Raw genomic sequence first — 12,604 nt, 5'->3', positions numbered from 1 at the left:
GAGCCATGACTGCACCACTGCACTCCAGCCTGGGTGACAGAGTGAGACCCTGTATTGGAAAAAAAATAAAAAGCTTTGAGCAAATAGCTGGGAAAGGTGAGGAAGCAGCCCATGCAGGTATCTGAGGAAGGTGATTTCTTTCAGGGAACAGCAAGGGCAAAGGCCCTGTGGCAGGAATGAGCTTTGGGGTTGGGGTGCTGGTAGGATAGAGGGAGACCCCAGGACAGGAGGCCGGGGGGAAAGTGGGGACAGATGCGGTCACGGAATGGGACAGGAGACAGTTGTGGGACTTTGTAGGGCATGGCCAGGACTTTGGATTTTAGTTGAGGTGGATGTGGAGCCACTGAAGGGCTTTGCACAGAGTGGGGGGCTTCATCGAATTTGTGATTTAATGGGATCCTTCTGGCTGCTGTGGAAGATGGGCTGAAGGTGGAGGCAGGAGGACCAGGGAGGAGGTTCCAGGAAGGTCCAGGCAGAGGCAGTGGTGGCTTGGACCAAGATGGTGACAGGCGGATAATGGGAAGTGGTCAGACCTAGATGTGTCCTGAGGGTGAAGCTGCTGGGACATATGTGAGGGAGGACAGAGGAGCTGAAGTCCCCTCCATGGTGCATAGCCTTGACCCACTGGCATTGACGGATGTATGGATCACAGGGCGAAAATCAAGAGGCCGGTGTGAAGTGCTGATCTGACACCAAATGAAGTGATTTGAAGGAAATTACTAAGTATGCAGCGGTCCAAATGATACATAAAAATGGCCAAACGTGTGTGAGAGGCACGCGGACGACCGGAATTTAGATGATGCCACAAAGGGCAAAGACCCCGTTTTGTTTTCACAGACTCCGTGCCTGTGAAATGGCGTGGGTCTGTTTCGGGAAGGACGGACTTTCCACAGGGTTCTGCTTCATTTTTCACCAACCTCTCTGAATTGCTTTGGCAAACACTGTTTATTGTCATTGGCTCGGCTCCACGCTCCGGCCCATCTCTGCTAATAGATGTGTGTCATGCTCAGCCGACTTCACTGTGCAGCATGAACACTCCTCCCCAAGCTCATTACTGGAGTCTCGGAGGGGCCTTGCCATTTTCCAAAACGGTGTTACATCTGGTTTCTAACAACCATTTTTATTTCTCCAGAGGCCCAAGTTTTCATCCCCCTCCCTGCAAACGGAAAGCAGGCTGTATTTTGGGAACTCACAGTTCTTTCTTGTTTTTTGTTTGTTTGTTTTTTATTATTTATTTATTTATTTTTCAGAGACAGAATCTCACTCCGTTGCTCAGGCTGGAGTGCAGTGGCACGATCATGGCTCACTGCAGACCCAAACTCCTGGGCTCAAGTGATCCTCCTACCTCAGCCTCCCAAAGTGCTGGGATTACAGGCGTGAGCCACCGCACCTGGCCCTTTTTCAGAGTTCTTTATGCACGATCTCATTTGTTGCTGCTCCCATTTTTATAGAAGAATTCACTGAGGCTCACACAGGAGCACTCACTTGCCCAAGGAGTCAGAGTCCTCTGACTCTGCAGACCAAGCTCTTTAAAGCCACACTGCACCCCTGTCGTTATTGGTACGTTTGGACAACTTTTTAAACTGTGCACTTTACACAGAGTTTCACAACCTTGGCACTGGTGACACTTTGGGGCCGGATCATTCTTTACGGGGGGAGGAGGGCCATCCCATGCATTGGAAGATGGTCAGCAGCATCCCTGGCCTCTGCCCGATAGATGCCTGTAGCACATTCCCCCACCCCCTCCCCCAGGTCATAGCAGTGAAAAATGTCTCCACACACTGCCCAGTGTCCCCTGCAGGGCAAAATCACCGCTGGTTCAGTGTATTCTGCACACAGACGTGCTTCAGGCTGGCAGCCCTACCTGCTCCGTTGACCCATTTTTTTCAGCATGTAGCACTGTGCTGCAGACACTGTAATAGAAATCCCTTCCTTTCTTTTTCTTTTTTTTCCCCCCCGAGACAGGGTCTCGCTCTGTTACCCAGGCTGGAGTGCAGTGGCAGGATCTTGGTCCACTGCAGCCTCCGCCTTCACTTCCTGGGCTCAAGTGATTCTCCCACCCCAGCCTCCCAAGTAGCTGGAACTACAGGCGTGCACCACCACACCTGGCTAATTTTTTGGTTTTTTGGTAGAGACAGGGCTTCTCCATGTTGCCCAGGCTGGCCTCAAACTCCTGAGCCCAAGCAATCCGCCCATCTTGGCCTCCCAAAGTGCTGGGATTACAGGCATGAGCCACCACACCAGGCCTAGAATCCCTTTCAGTAAGACATGCGGTTGCCACCTTTCCTGCACTCCTGGGCGAGGGGTGTGAGGCTTAACATTAGGGGGTGCTGCCCCACCTTGCACAGCCTGTGTACCTCAATCAGGTCCACCTACCAGCCCTCCTGTCGGCCGCTGCTCACCGTGTGCACACTCTGGGCCAGGTACTGGGCTGAGGCTACAGTGCCCAGCACGGCTCCTGCCTTACGGACCCCACACCCTAGTTGGGGAGATGAGGATAAACAAGAAAACAAATGTATCTATAGGATAATTTCAGAGAGTGCAGAATGCTGTAGAGGAAATAAACAGCCCGGTGAGTATAGAGGAATGGGTGACCAGGGACAACTTCTCATCTGACCTGAGGCACCACAGTGAGGAGGAGGCAGGTGTCCCAGGCAGAAGGAAGAGCAGGTGCCAATGCTCAGGGGGGTAGAGAGCTTGGCTCCTAGGGAGCGTGAGCCCTAGAGAAGTTGGAACAGTGAGCTCAGCAGTGCATCCCTGAAGGGAGATGGCCTCATGGCTCTTGGACTCAGAAGGGCCCTCTGGCCATTTGGGGAAGTCTGGACTCTGGGAAGGCTGCGGAGGCAGAAGTCCAGTTGGAAGTTGGCTGTGAGAAGGAAACAGGTGAAGAAGCAAGATGCATTTCTGTCTTTTTTGGGATTTTATATCCTGTGTATATGTGTATGTTGTGTATTCGTGTATGTGTGTATATGTGCTTTTATTGTATTTTCATGCATTGTGTATATGTATATATGTACCTGTATATTCATGCACTGTGTATATGTGAATGTTGTATATCTATGCATGTGCGTATGTGTGCCATATATTAATGCATATGTGTATTTTTATATGTCATATATTCACTCGTGTGTATATGTATGCTGTGTGTTTGTGTATGTATATGTATGTTGTGTATTTATGCTTGTGTATATGTATTAATGCGTGTGTGTATATGTATGTGTTGTATATTTATGCATGTGCGTAGATGTGTTTGTGTGCTGATTCCAAAATATGAGGACAAATTGCCAAATCAAAGTGAATAAATATTTAATGAAATGGTGTTGCATGATTCAGCGAGTCAGCTCTGGAACATTTGGACTCTTAGAGAGCTGTTTGTCAATTACCTTTAATGTAGTGTGTGGGTGGAAATGGTGTGGGATGAACATGTACCGAAAGTTGCTGATGTCCTTAAAAAAGCCCTGTTGATATTTCCAGCCAGATGGCCCGTCGTGGGGGAGAGAAAGTCCTCCGAAAGCAGTGGGTGCTTTCTGTCCTGCTGGCTGCCTCTTGGGAGGCCCCTAGGACAGATCAGGTCCTGTTTCACCCTTTGCATGCCTGTCAGCTCATCCACGTGCATAGCAGTGGGTGGGGGTGCACTGTCATTTCATTGCCAACAACCACAGGGGACAAAGTCCTTTGTGGTCCCACAGCTAGGAGGTGGCAGATCCAGGATTCAAACCCAGACAGTCTGACTGTAGAGACGCTTTGGGCACTCTGCCACATTACCACCTGTGTTACTGGGAAAAGGGAGAACTGATGCTGGGAGGAACAGCGTGTTCCTATGCCGGCCCAGCATGGCAGGGACATGTCTGCAGCAGGGAGAGGTGGCCGAGGTTCCCAGTGGGTTCTGGTTGCAGGAGCCCTCTGTCTCCCCCATTGCCCTTGGCTTGCTTAGTATCCCCAAAGATGCCATGTGTGCCCCTGTGCCAGGTTTTTCACCAGCTAATCTCAGTCCCTGGTCGCCACGAGACACAGCTTTCACAGACCACAAATGCAATTATTACAAGGCAATTTCAGTTAGATTTGGGGCTGGGAGAGAAAACAGAAGGGTCTCCTTCTCCCATCAGGCTCTGAATCTTTCCCCAGGAGCACTTAACTCAGACAAATGGGGGAAGCAGCCGCGTGGAGCCTCCACCGCAGAGCTGCCTGCAGGGGAAGTGGCCGACCTGCTGGGCCACGAAGCAGGGTGCAGGGAGGATATGGGGAGCTAGTGATCCCCTCCAAGGGGGCAGGGGGACTCCGTTAAGCCAGATGTTAACAGCAAGAAGTTGGCAATAACGGGATGGGCCCATTGGTGGATAATGAAAATATAACCCTTAGTAGGCACTTGCTGTGTGCCAGTTCCAAGCAATGTACAGTCGTGTGTCACATAGCAACAGGGATACATCCTGAGAAATGTGTCGTTAGGTGATTCTGTTGTTGTGCGAACATCATGGAGTGCATTACACACGTCTGGATGGCATAGCCTACTACACACCTAGGCTCTGTGGCGTGACCTATTACTCCCAGGCTAGAAACCTCTACAGCATGTGACCGTACTGAATCCTGTAGGCGATGGTAACACAATGGGAAGTATTTGTGTATCTAAACATACGTGAACATGTTAATAGAGTACAGTAAAAATATGGTGGGTATGGTGGCTCATGCGTGTATTCCCAGCACTTTGGGAGGCCAAGGTGGGAGGTTCACTTGAGCCCAGGAGTTCCAGACCAGCATGGGCAACATAGTGTGACCTCCCATCTCTACTAAAAATTAAAACATTAGGCTGGGCACGGTGGCTCACGACTGTAATCCTAGCACTTTGGGAGGCTAAGGTGGGCAGATCACTTCAGGTCAGGAGTTCAAGGGAGCCTGGCCAACATGGTGAAACCTGGTCTCTACTAAAAATTAAAAATAGCTGGGCGTGGTATTGGACACCTGTAGTCCCAGCTACTCGAGAGGCTGAGGCAGGAGAATCACTTGAACTCAGGAGGCAGAGGTTGCAGTGAGCCGAGATCATGCCACTGCACTCCAGCCTGGGAGACAGAGTGAGACTCCATCTCAAAAAAAAAAAAAAAAAAAAAGTGGTTTCAGGTAAGAGTGGATCCCCAGGGCCTCAAACCAGTATCTCTCTATCTCTTGTATCTCTCTATCTCTTCTCTCTCTCTGTCTCTATCTTTCCCACCTCCGCATTTTTCCATATTGCTTCACACACACACAGACTCTTCCCTCTTGGTGGCAAGATGGCTGCCAGCAGCTTCAGTTATGTATCCCACCAGTTCCAAGCCTTGAGGAAGAAGACCTTGTCTTTTCTAGTAGCTCCCTAAAAATCCCAGGGCTGACTCGCTGCAGTTGGCCCAGCTTGGGTCACATGCCTTTGCCTCAACTAACCAGTTTGCCCATGATCACCAGGAGAATGCGGTCCTGATGGGTCAGTCAAGGATTTGCACACATTCCTGGAGTCAACAGTCAGGGTCAGCCCGTGCGACTTAAATAAGGAAGTGTTGGTACCCAAAGGATGACAGAGCCAGGCAGGTGAAGCTTCCACCTAGTGCCGGGCACACAGGAGGCAGTAAGTGTTCTGGCCTTTCAGCAGATGCTGGCCCTGCTACCCAGGGGCAGTCGCCAGCCAGCTCATTGTCAATGGCCTTTCCTGGCCTGCCATTAATTCCTCTTAATCTGCCTGCCAAATTATCCCACCCCCATGCCAGCCCCCAGCTTGCCCCTCCTCTTGGGCTGTCTCTGCCTCGAAAGCTCAGCGAATCTAAGCTTCCCGGGCACCAGCCACCTGCCACAGTTTGGGCTGGGCTTTTAATCTTGGTTTTAATTCCAGCTCATTCTCTTGGCTGTATCTCCCAGCCCAGGAGCCCCAGGGCCCATGCTAATTTGCTTCTCCCACCTCCGCTGGTGCCGGAATAACCATTTTTAAAAGTGCCTTGGGGAAATCTAATCAAATGAGAGCAAAATCTAATTTGGCACTAAAAGCCTGACTGAAGCCCTGTTTTCTAGGGCCTGGTGGTGACTGAATAATACACCCTTTTTGGGTTTTTAAGGGTTGGGGGTTGGAGAAAGGAAAGAGACGTGAAAGGGGAGATGCTAGCAGAGGAAACAGCTTGGGACATACTGACATCCGTGGCACTGAAAAGAATGGGCAGGAGGAAGACCCCCACCCACTCCCCGCGAAGAAATTCGTATCCCAGCAGCCAAGCCAAGAAGCTAAACTCTAGCATTCATCAGAAAGACCTTGGCCCAAATCTTCAAGAACCAGTAGGTTCACTGGCTGGAGGCTTGGAAGATGTGAGAGTGTAGCGGGAAACCCAGTTCCCCAGTGGGGAGTTCAGTGAAGCCTTTTTCTCTGGCTTTCGGTTCACTTTTCTGCAAACTGAGGGGGTGAAAATCTGTGCTTCTTGAATGACTTGTGATCTGGGTTCCTTTCAGAATGTGTCAAAAGCTGTGGACTTGTTTCCAGGAAAATGCACAAAAGGCAAAATCTGGCATGCAATGTTCCAGGAGCGGTACGAACCCTGCCACTCCTCATGACAGTCTCCAGGACCCTATGGGATCTGTCCCCTCTTCCCCGTGATGTCATTTCCTCCCTCCCTCACTGTCCCCCTTGGGTTCTGCGATGCCCCCACGTTTGTACTGGCCTCAGGGACTTTGTACCTGCCAATTCCCTCTGCCTGAAGCAGTTTTCCTGCTATCCCCTCTGACTCATGCCCTTCAGCCCAGCGGGGCCTCTCACAGCACCACATGGGGCCACTCTGTCCTGTCATTCTCTTTTATTCATTGCATTTGTCACCATTCCCCACTAGAACATCAGCCGCACGAGGGCAGAAGGGATCCTAGTGGTCTTGTTCACTCCTGTGATTCCAGTGCCTGGGACAACTCCCTGCATACTGTAGGTGTTTAATCAATACTTGCTGAATGGATATAGGCATGCATACCTTCCCTAGGGCAGTGGGACCCCAAATTCAGCAATTTCGAGTGCCACCCTCATGAGGTTTACCATGCCCAGGTACACTGATTCTATTAACATTTTACCCTAGATTGTTTCACTCTGGACTTCAGTTGTTTCAAAAGGAATCTTTTACATCACTGACGGTATTGTTTGCCACGAGTAGAAAGTGTCGGGGCTCTGTAGGGGTGTAACCAAAACGCAGGTAATAAGAGCGAGATCTGGTATAAAGAAAGTGATTTTTTATTCCAAAGCTAGCTTAGGGGAAGAAGTACAGTCTTCCTGCCTTAAGGGTACTGCTTTGCTTTTAGGAGCAGAAAGGAGGTGCTTTTAAAAGGGGGCCTGGCATGAATGGCACACAGGGGAGAAATTGGGTGCTGGGGGGGGTCCGCATATCTCACTCGAGTACTTCATCTACCAGGAAGTCAGCTGGCAGCCACTGGTGCCTTTGTGGGTGGAACTGGGTTGTAAGGGTGGCCAGAAGCTCTCCACCTGGGAGGGAGTTTCGCAGCAGGCATACTTTGGGTTGTAGTGGACCATTGTCTCTCGAGGCAACCTCCCGGTGAGAGAGTTCCGCTCCAGAGCCTCTAAGCATGTGATTAGATGAACTTGCCCTAAAGAGAGTGTCTGGTGTAGGGGAGATAAAAGGTTATAATTGCATTTCTAAAGGGCGAAGTGGGGCACGGGGGAAATGGAGAAAAAAGAAGCGTAAAAAATAATAAAACTCTGCTGGGCAGGGTGGCTCACACCTGTAATCCCAGCACTTTGGGAGGCCAAGGCGGGCGGATCACCTGAGGTCAGGAGTTAAAGACCAGCTTGGCCAATGTGGTGAAACCCCGTCTCTACTAAAAATACAAAAATTAGCCGGGCGTGGTGGCCATGCCTGTAATCCCAGCTACTCAGGAGGCTGAGGCACGAGAATTACTTGAACCCGGGAGGCAGAAGTTGCAGTGAGCTGAGATCACACCATTGCCCTCCAGACTGGGTGACAAGAGCAAGACTCCATCTCAAAAAAATAATAATAATAATAATAAAACTCATCTTTTTCTTAGAAAAATGGGAATACCGATTTATGAGGGGGTTTATTAAATTTTACCCTCTTCCTTGTTGAGGTCCTGAGCCGATTAAGAAATCAGACCCAGGAGTCAGCAGATGAAAGTCAACACTGCACTCTGATGAATCTGGTGAAGGCTGGGTTTGAGGGCATGGCTTCCTTCTGACAGCATTTGGGCTTCCTGACTAAACTCCAGAGTATGACAGACTTCCCACAGATGCAGGTCCACACCACTCCTCCCCACGCAGACAAGACAAGCCTCCTGAAAACTAGCACTCCCTGGGGGCAGCTCAGTCCCCAGAGGAAAAGCAAGGGAAGGATTGGGCTATGCACGCCCACTTTGGCCCTTCAAACCCACTAGGCACATGCTAGGGGTCAGCAAACCACAGCCAATGGACCTAACCAGGCCCTCCATTTGTTTTAGTAAATAAAGTTTTATTGGAACATAGTCCCGCACACTTGTTTATGTCTTGTCTGTGACTTCTTTTTTTTCTTTCTTTTTAACAATAGCAGGGTTTAGCAGTTGTCACAGAGACCCTTTGACCATCTGGCCCACAAAGCCTAAAATATTGACTATCTGACTTTTACAGGAAAGGTTTGGTGACCTCTGCTGTATATTGTCCCCCTCGGAGGAGGTACAGGAGGGCATGGAGAGAGGCCAGGAGTGTAACAGAAGTGGAGCCCCCCGCATGGAGGGCAGCATTAGAGGTGGGGGCAAGGTCACTAGGTTTAGGAAATCTTGTTTCCCGAACACAATATGGCTCTAAAGACCTGAGGGGTGAGATTCTGGAGGGTTGGACCATAGGCAGGTTTATTTAAATAAGATAGGGTTTCTCAGCGACGCATGGTGGCTCCCATCTGTAGTCCCAGAACTTTGGGAGGCCGAGGCAGGTGGATCACTTGAGGTCAGGAGTTTAAGACCAGCCTGGCCAACATGATGAAACCTCATCTCTACTAAAAATACAAAAATTAGCCGGGCAGCATGGTGCACACTTGTAGTCCCAGCTACTCAGGAGGCTGAGTCAGGAGAAACCCTTGGACCCAGGAGGCAAAGGTTGCGGTGAGGCGGCATCACGCCATTGCACTCCAGCCTGGACAACAGCAAGACCCTCTCTCAAAAAAAAAAAAAAAAAAAGAGAGATAAGGTTTCTTGGATTAGGCGCTGCTGACATTTTGTCCTGGCTCAGTCTTTGTAGCGTGGGGGCTGTCACGTGCATCGGCGAATATTGAGCAGCATCCCTGGCCTCCACCCACCAGATATCAACAGCACACCAAGTTGTGATGAAACCAAAAATGTCTCCAGATATTGCCAAGTGTCTCCTGGGGACAGAAATTACCCCCCTTCTGGCCAAGAGCCACTGCTTGGAGGAGCTGGATGCATTGAGGCATCTCCAACATTCCAGGTCCCAGAGAAAGAGAAGCTCAGGCCTTTAGCTTTCCTGGGACTCTCATGCTACCTCCCACTCCATCAGTTACTCCCTGACACCTAGCCAGGGACGCCCAGTCACTGTTTAATTAGGCACCCACCACCTAATTACATTTCACTCTGTGAAAACTGGATATGACTCAGACTCAGAGACTGCAGCCGGTTCCCCGCCTCCTCCTCTGCAGAACGCCAGGTTCTTCCCGTTTATTTTTGCTCCATCCTCCCACACAAAGGGAGGTTCCATCCCGGACCTTACCCCTGAGGCTGCTGGGGGATCCTCCCTTCCTATTTTCACCTCCCCTGTGTACCCAGATCCTTCCAGGAGGTGTTTCATCAGCTCCTCCCTCTGGAACGGTCACCTCCCAGCCCTGCATGGTGGACAAGTCATTTAATGAAGTGCTCCCCTTTGCCTTGTACTTTGGGGGTTTCAGAATCTAGCTGCTTGGGTTCCTAAGGGGTCTTCCCACTCCCGGAAAGTGTCAGCCATCTGCCAGGTCACCAGGAAAACCCCTGCAGAGGGAGCCAGCTCCATCACAGCTCTCCCAGGGCCAGGTGGCTCTGTACTTTCTCCAAGGACACTGGTGGATGGGTTGTCCTCTCCTCTAGGGGCACCAGAGCCCCATCCCACCCACTCTCCTCCTTCCTCTGGGGGTTCGCCTCCCTGGCCTTTCTCTCTTCATCCTGGGTTCTCGGCCAAGCACTCACATGCACAAGGCCCAGCGCCGAGCTGTCTGTTAGCAAGATCTCCTTACATCCCTACAATCTCCTGGAACACTCATATTTTGTGCTCTCAACAACACTCGTCAGAAATTTCAGAACCTCAGTGTCCTCATCTAGAAAGAGAGGACTAGAATAGGATTGCTGTCTCTAGACTCAAATTTTCCCATTTCTTAAATATGGCTTTATAGATTATAATTATTAAAAATTGTACATGCAAGCCAGGCACGGTGGCTCTCGCCTGTCATCTCAGCACCTTGGGAGGCTGAGGCAGGCAGATCACTTGAGCTCAGGAGTTCAAGAACAGCCTGTGCAGCATGGCGAAACCCCTTCTCTACAAAAACTACAAAAAAGCCAGGCATGGTGGCATGCACCTGTAGTCCCAGCTACTCGGGAGGATGAGGTGGGAGGATCACTTGAGTCTGGGAGGCTGAGGCTGCCGTGAGCCATGATGGTGCCACTACACTCCAGCCTGGGTGGCAGAGTGAGACGTGTCTCAAAGAAAAAAAAAATGTACATGCAAAATAAAAACAGGATCATGAAGAGGTCTTGTCTGTCTCCTCATCACAGAGTTTTTAGGCACATCCCCTTCCTGATGAATTAGGGTGATTTTCTTTAAGCTTTGTTGTTGATGTAAAGCATGCATGTGGAAAAGTGCATGGCTCCCAAATGTCCAGGCCAATGAGGTGTCACCAACTGAACCACCTGCTCCAGCAAGAAATAGAACAAGGCCATCACCCGAGAAACTCCCCTTGCTGCTCCCACCCACCGTTCCCTGGTCTCCAGGATACCCACTGTTTTTATTCTAACACCATAGATTAGTTGGGCCTGTTCTTGAATTTCACATAGATGAGGTCATATGGCATGTATTCTTTTGTATCTGGTTTATCTCTCTTAACATTCTTAGGTTGTTGAGATGCATCCCTGTTCTTGAATGTAGCACTAGATCTTTCATTCAAGTTTCAATGTAGCCTTCCGTTCTGTAAATATGCAACAATTTCTTTCCCCATCCTTTTGTTGATAAACATTTCATTTCTTTCTACTTATTTACTATTACAAATGTGCTGTCATGTCTCATACCTGAGTTTAGGTGAATGTATGAATACTTTTCTGTTGGGTAAATACCCAAGCTTTAAATTGCTGGGTAGAAGTTACCAATGCGTTCAAATTTAGCAGACATGGCCAAAGACTTCCCCACCGTGGTTGGACCAGTTGGGACAGCAACTCAGTGTGTGAGGGCTCAAGTTGTCCCACATCCCCACCCATACTAGGTGTTGCCCATTTCTTTAATGTTAGCCATTCTGGTTGCTGTGTAGCAGACAGAATCCAAGGGATCCACAAACTTCAATGGGAAAAAAAATTACACTCTGGTTTTCACTAACCTACAGCTGAGACCTAGCATTTGCTTCCAATATGAGCAGAGGCCATAAACCACAGTATGTTGGCAGAATCTGTAGCTTTGTCATCTGTAGAAATCACCAGTATTTAATATCCCATTGCAATTTTTGCAGATACTGCAAAATATAATATTTTCACTCGTAACTCTTCTGAAATGATTGCTCTCTACAAGGTTTTAAAAGACACAGTAGGCCAGGTATGGTGGCTCACACCTGTAATCCCAACACTTTGGTCAGGAGTTCAAGACCAGCCTGGCCAACATGGTGAAACCCTGTCTCTACTAAAAATACAAAAAATTAGCCAGGCATGGTGGCAGATGCCTGTAATCCCAGCTGAGGATTACTCGGGAGGCTGAGGCAGGAGAATTGCTTGAAACCTGGGAGGCAGAGGTTGCAATGAGCCAAGATCGTACCATTGCACTCCAGCCTGGGCAACAGAGCAAGACTCCATCTCAAAAATAAAAAATAAAAGACACACTATATCGCAAATGTGTTTAGTATTTTGATAACCATATTTCCAAACAATTGATTTTCTCTGTAATCCTATATCTTGTATTCAATGCACGTAATAACACTGGAGAAGGGATCCATTGCTCTGTGTGCCAGAGGGGCTCCATGGCAGAGCAGGTGTGCATGCTCAGGCCTCGGACGCAAAATGGTTTAATAAACATCGTCAGGCACTTTCTCACGTGGCTTCCTGACCGTCTCCCTCCGCAGCTTTCTTCGGGAAGTATCTTAATGAATACAACGGCTCCTACGTGCCGCCCGGCTGGAAGGAGTGGGTCGGACTCCTTAAAAATTCCCGCTTTTATAACTACACGCTGTGTCGGAACGGGGTGAAAGAGAAGCACGGCTCCGACTACTCCAAGGTAAGCTGCAACCTTTCCGGCCTGGGAGAGGCTGTGTGGCCCAGCAGTTAGGGGCCCAACTCAAGAGCCAGACTACCTGGGTTCAGATTGTGACTCAGACGCTTAAAAGTGACCTTGAGCATTTTACATATACCTCCTCCTTAGTTTTTCATCTCTCAGCCAGGCACA

At 49.5% G+C, this 12,604-nt stretch overlaps 1 protein-coding gene across 9 annotated transcripts in view; it reads left to right on the top strand.

Moving 5' to 3' along the window:
* Positions 1 to 12,604, top strand: part of SULF2 (sulfatase 2) — a 129,230-nt gene that overhangs the window by 71,217 nt on the left and 45,409 nt on the right. For all 9 annotated transcript variants that reach the window (XR_010125110.1, XR_010125109.1, XM_054466534.2 and 6 more), the window contains exon 4: positions 12,285 to 12,436. Coding sequence is in view for 7 of the 9 variants with exons in the window: in XM_054466534.2 (XP_054322509.1) it covers positions 12,285 to 12,436 (152 nt within the window). In the remaining 2 variants the exon portion in view is untranslated. The remainder of the gene's footprint in view (positions 1 to 12,284; positions 12,437 to 12,604) is intronic.

Source organism: Pongo pygmaeus, chromosome 21 (assembly GCF_028885625.2).
Source record: "Pongo pygmaeus isolate AG05252 chromosome 21, NHGRI_mPonPyg2-v2.0_pri, whole genome shotgun sequence".
In the NCBI taxonomy this organism is placed as follows: domain Eukaryota; kingdom Metazoa; phylum Chordata; class Mammalia; order Primates; family Hominidae; genus Pongo; species Pongo pygmaeus.
The sequence above is the reverse complement of the archived record's forward strand: the minus strand, read 5'-3'. Positions and strand labels throughout refer to the sequence as shown.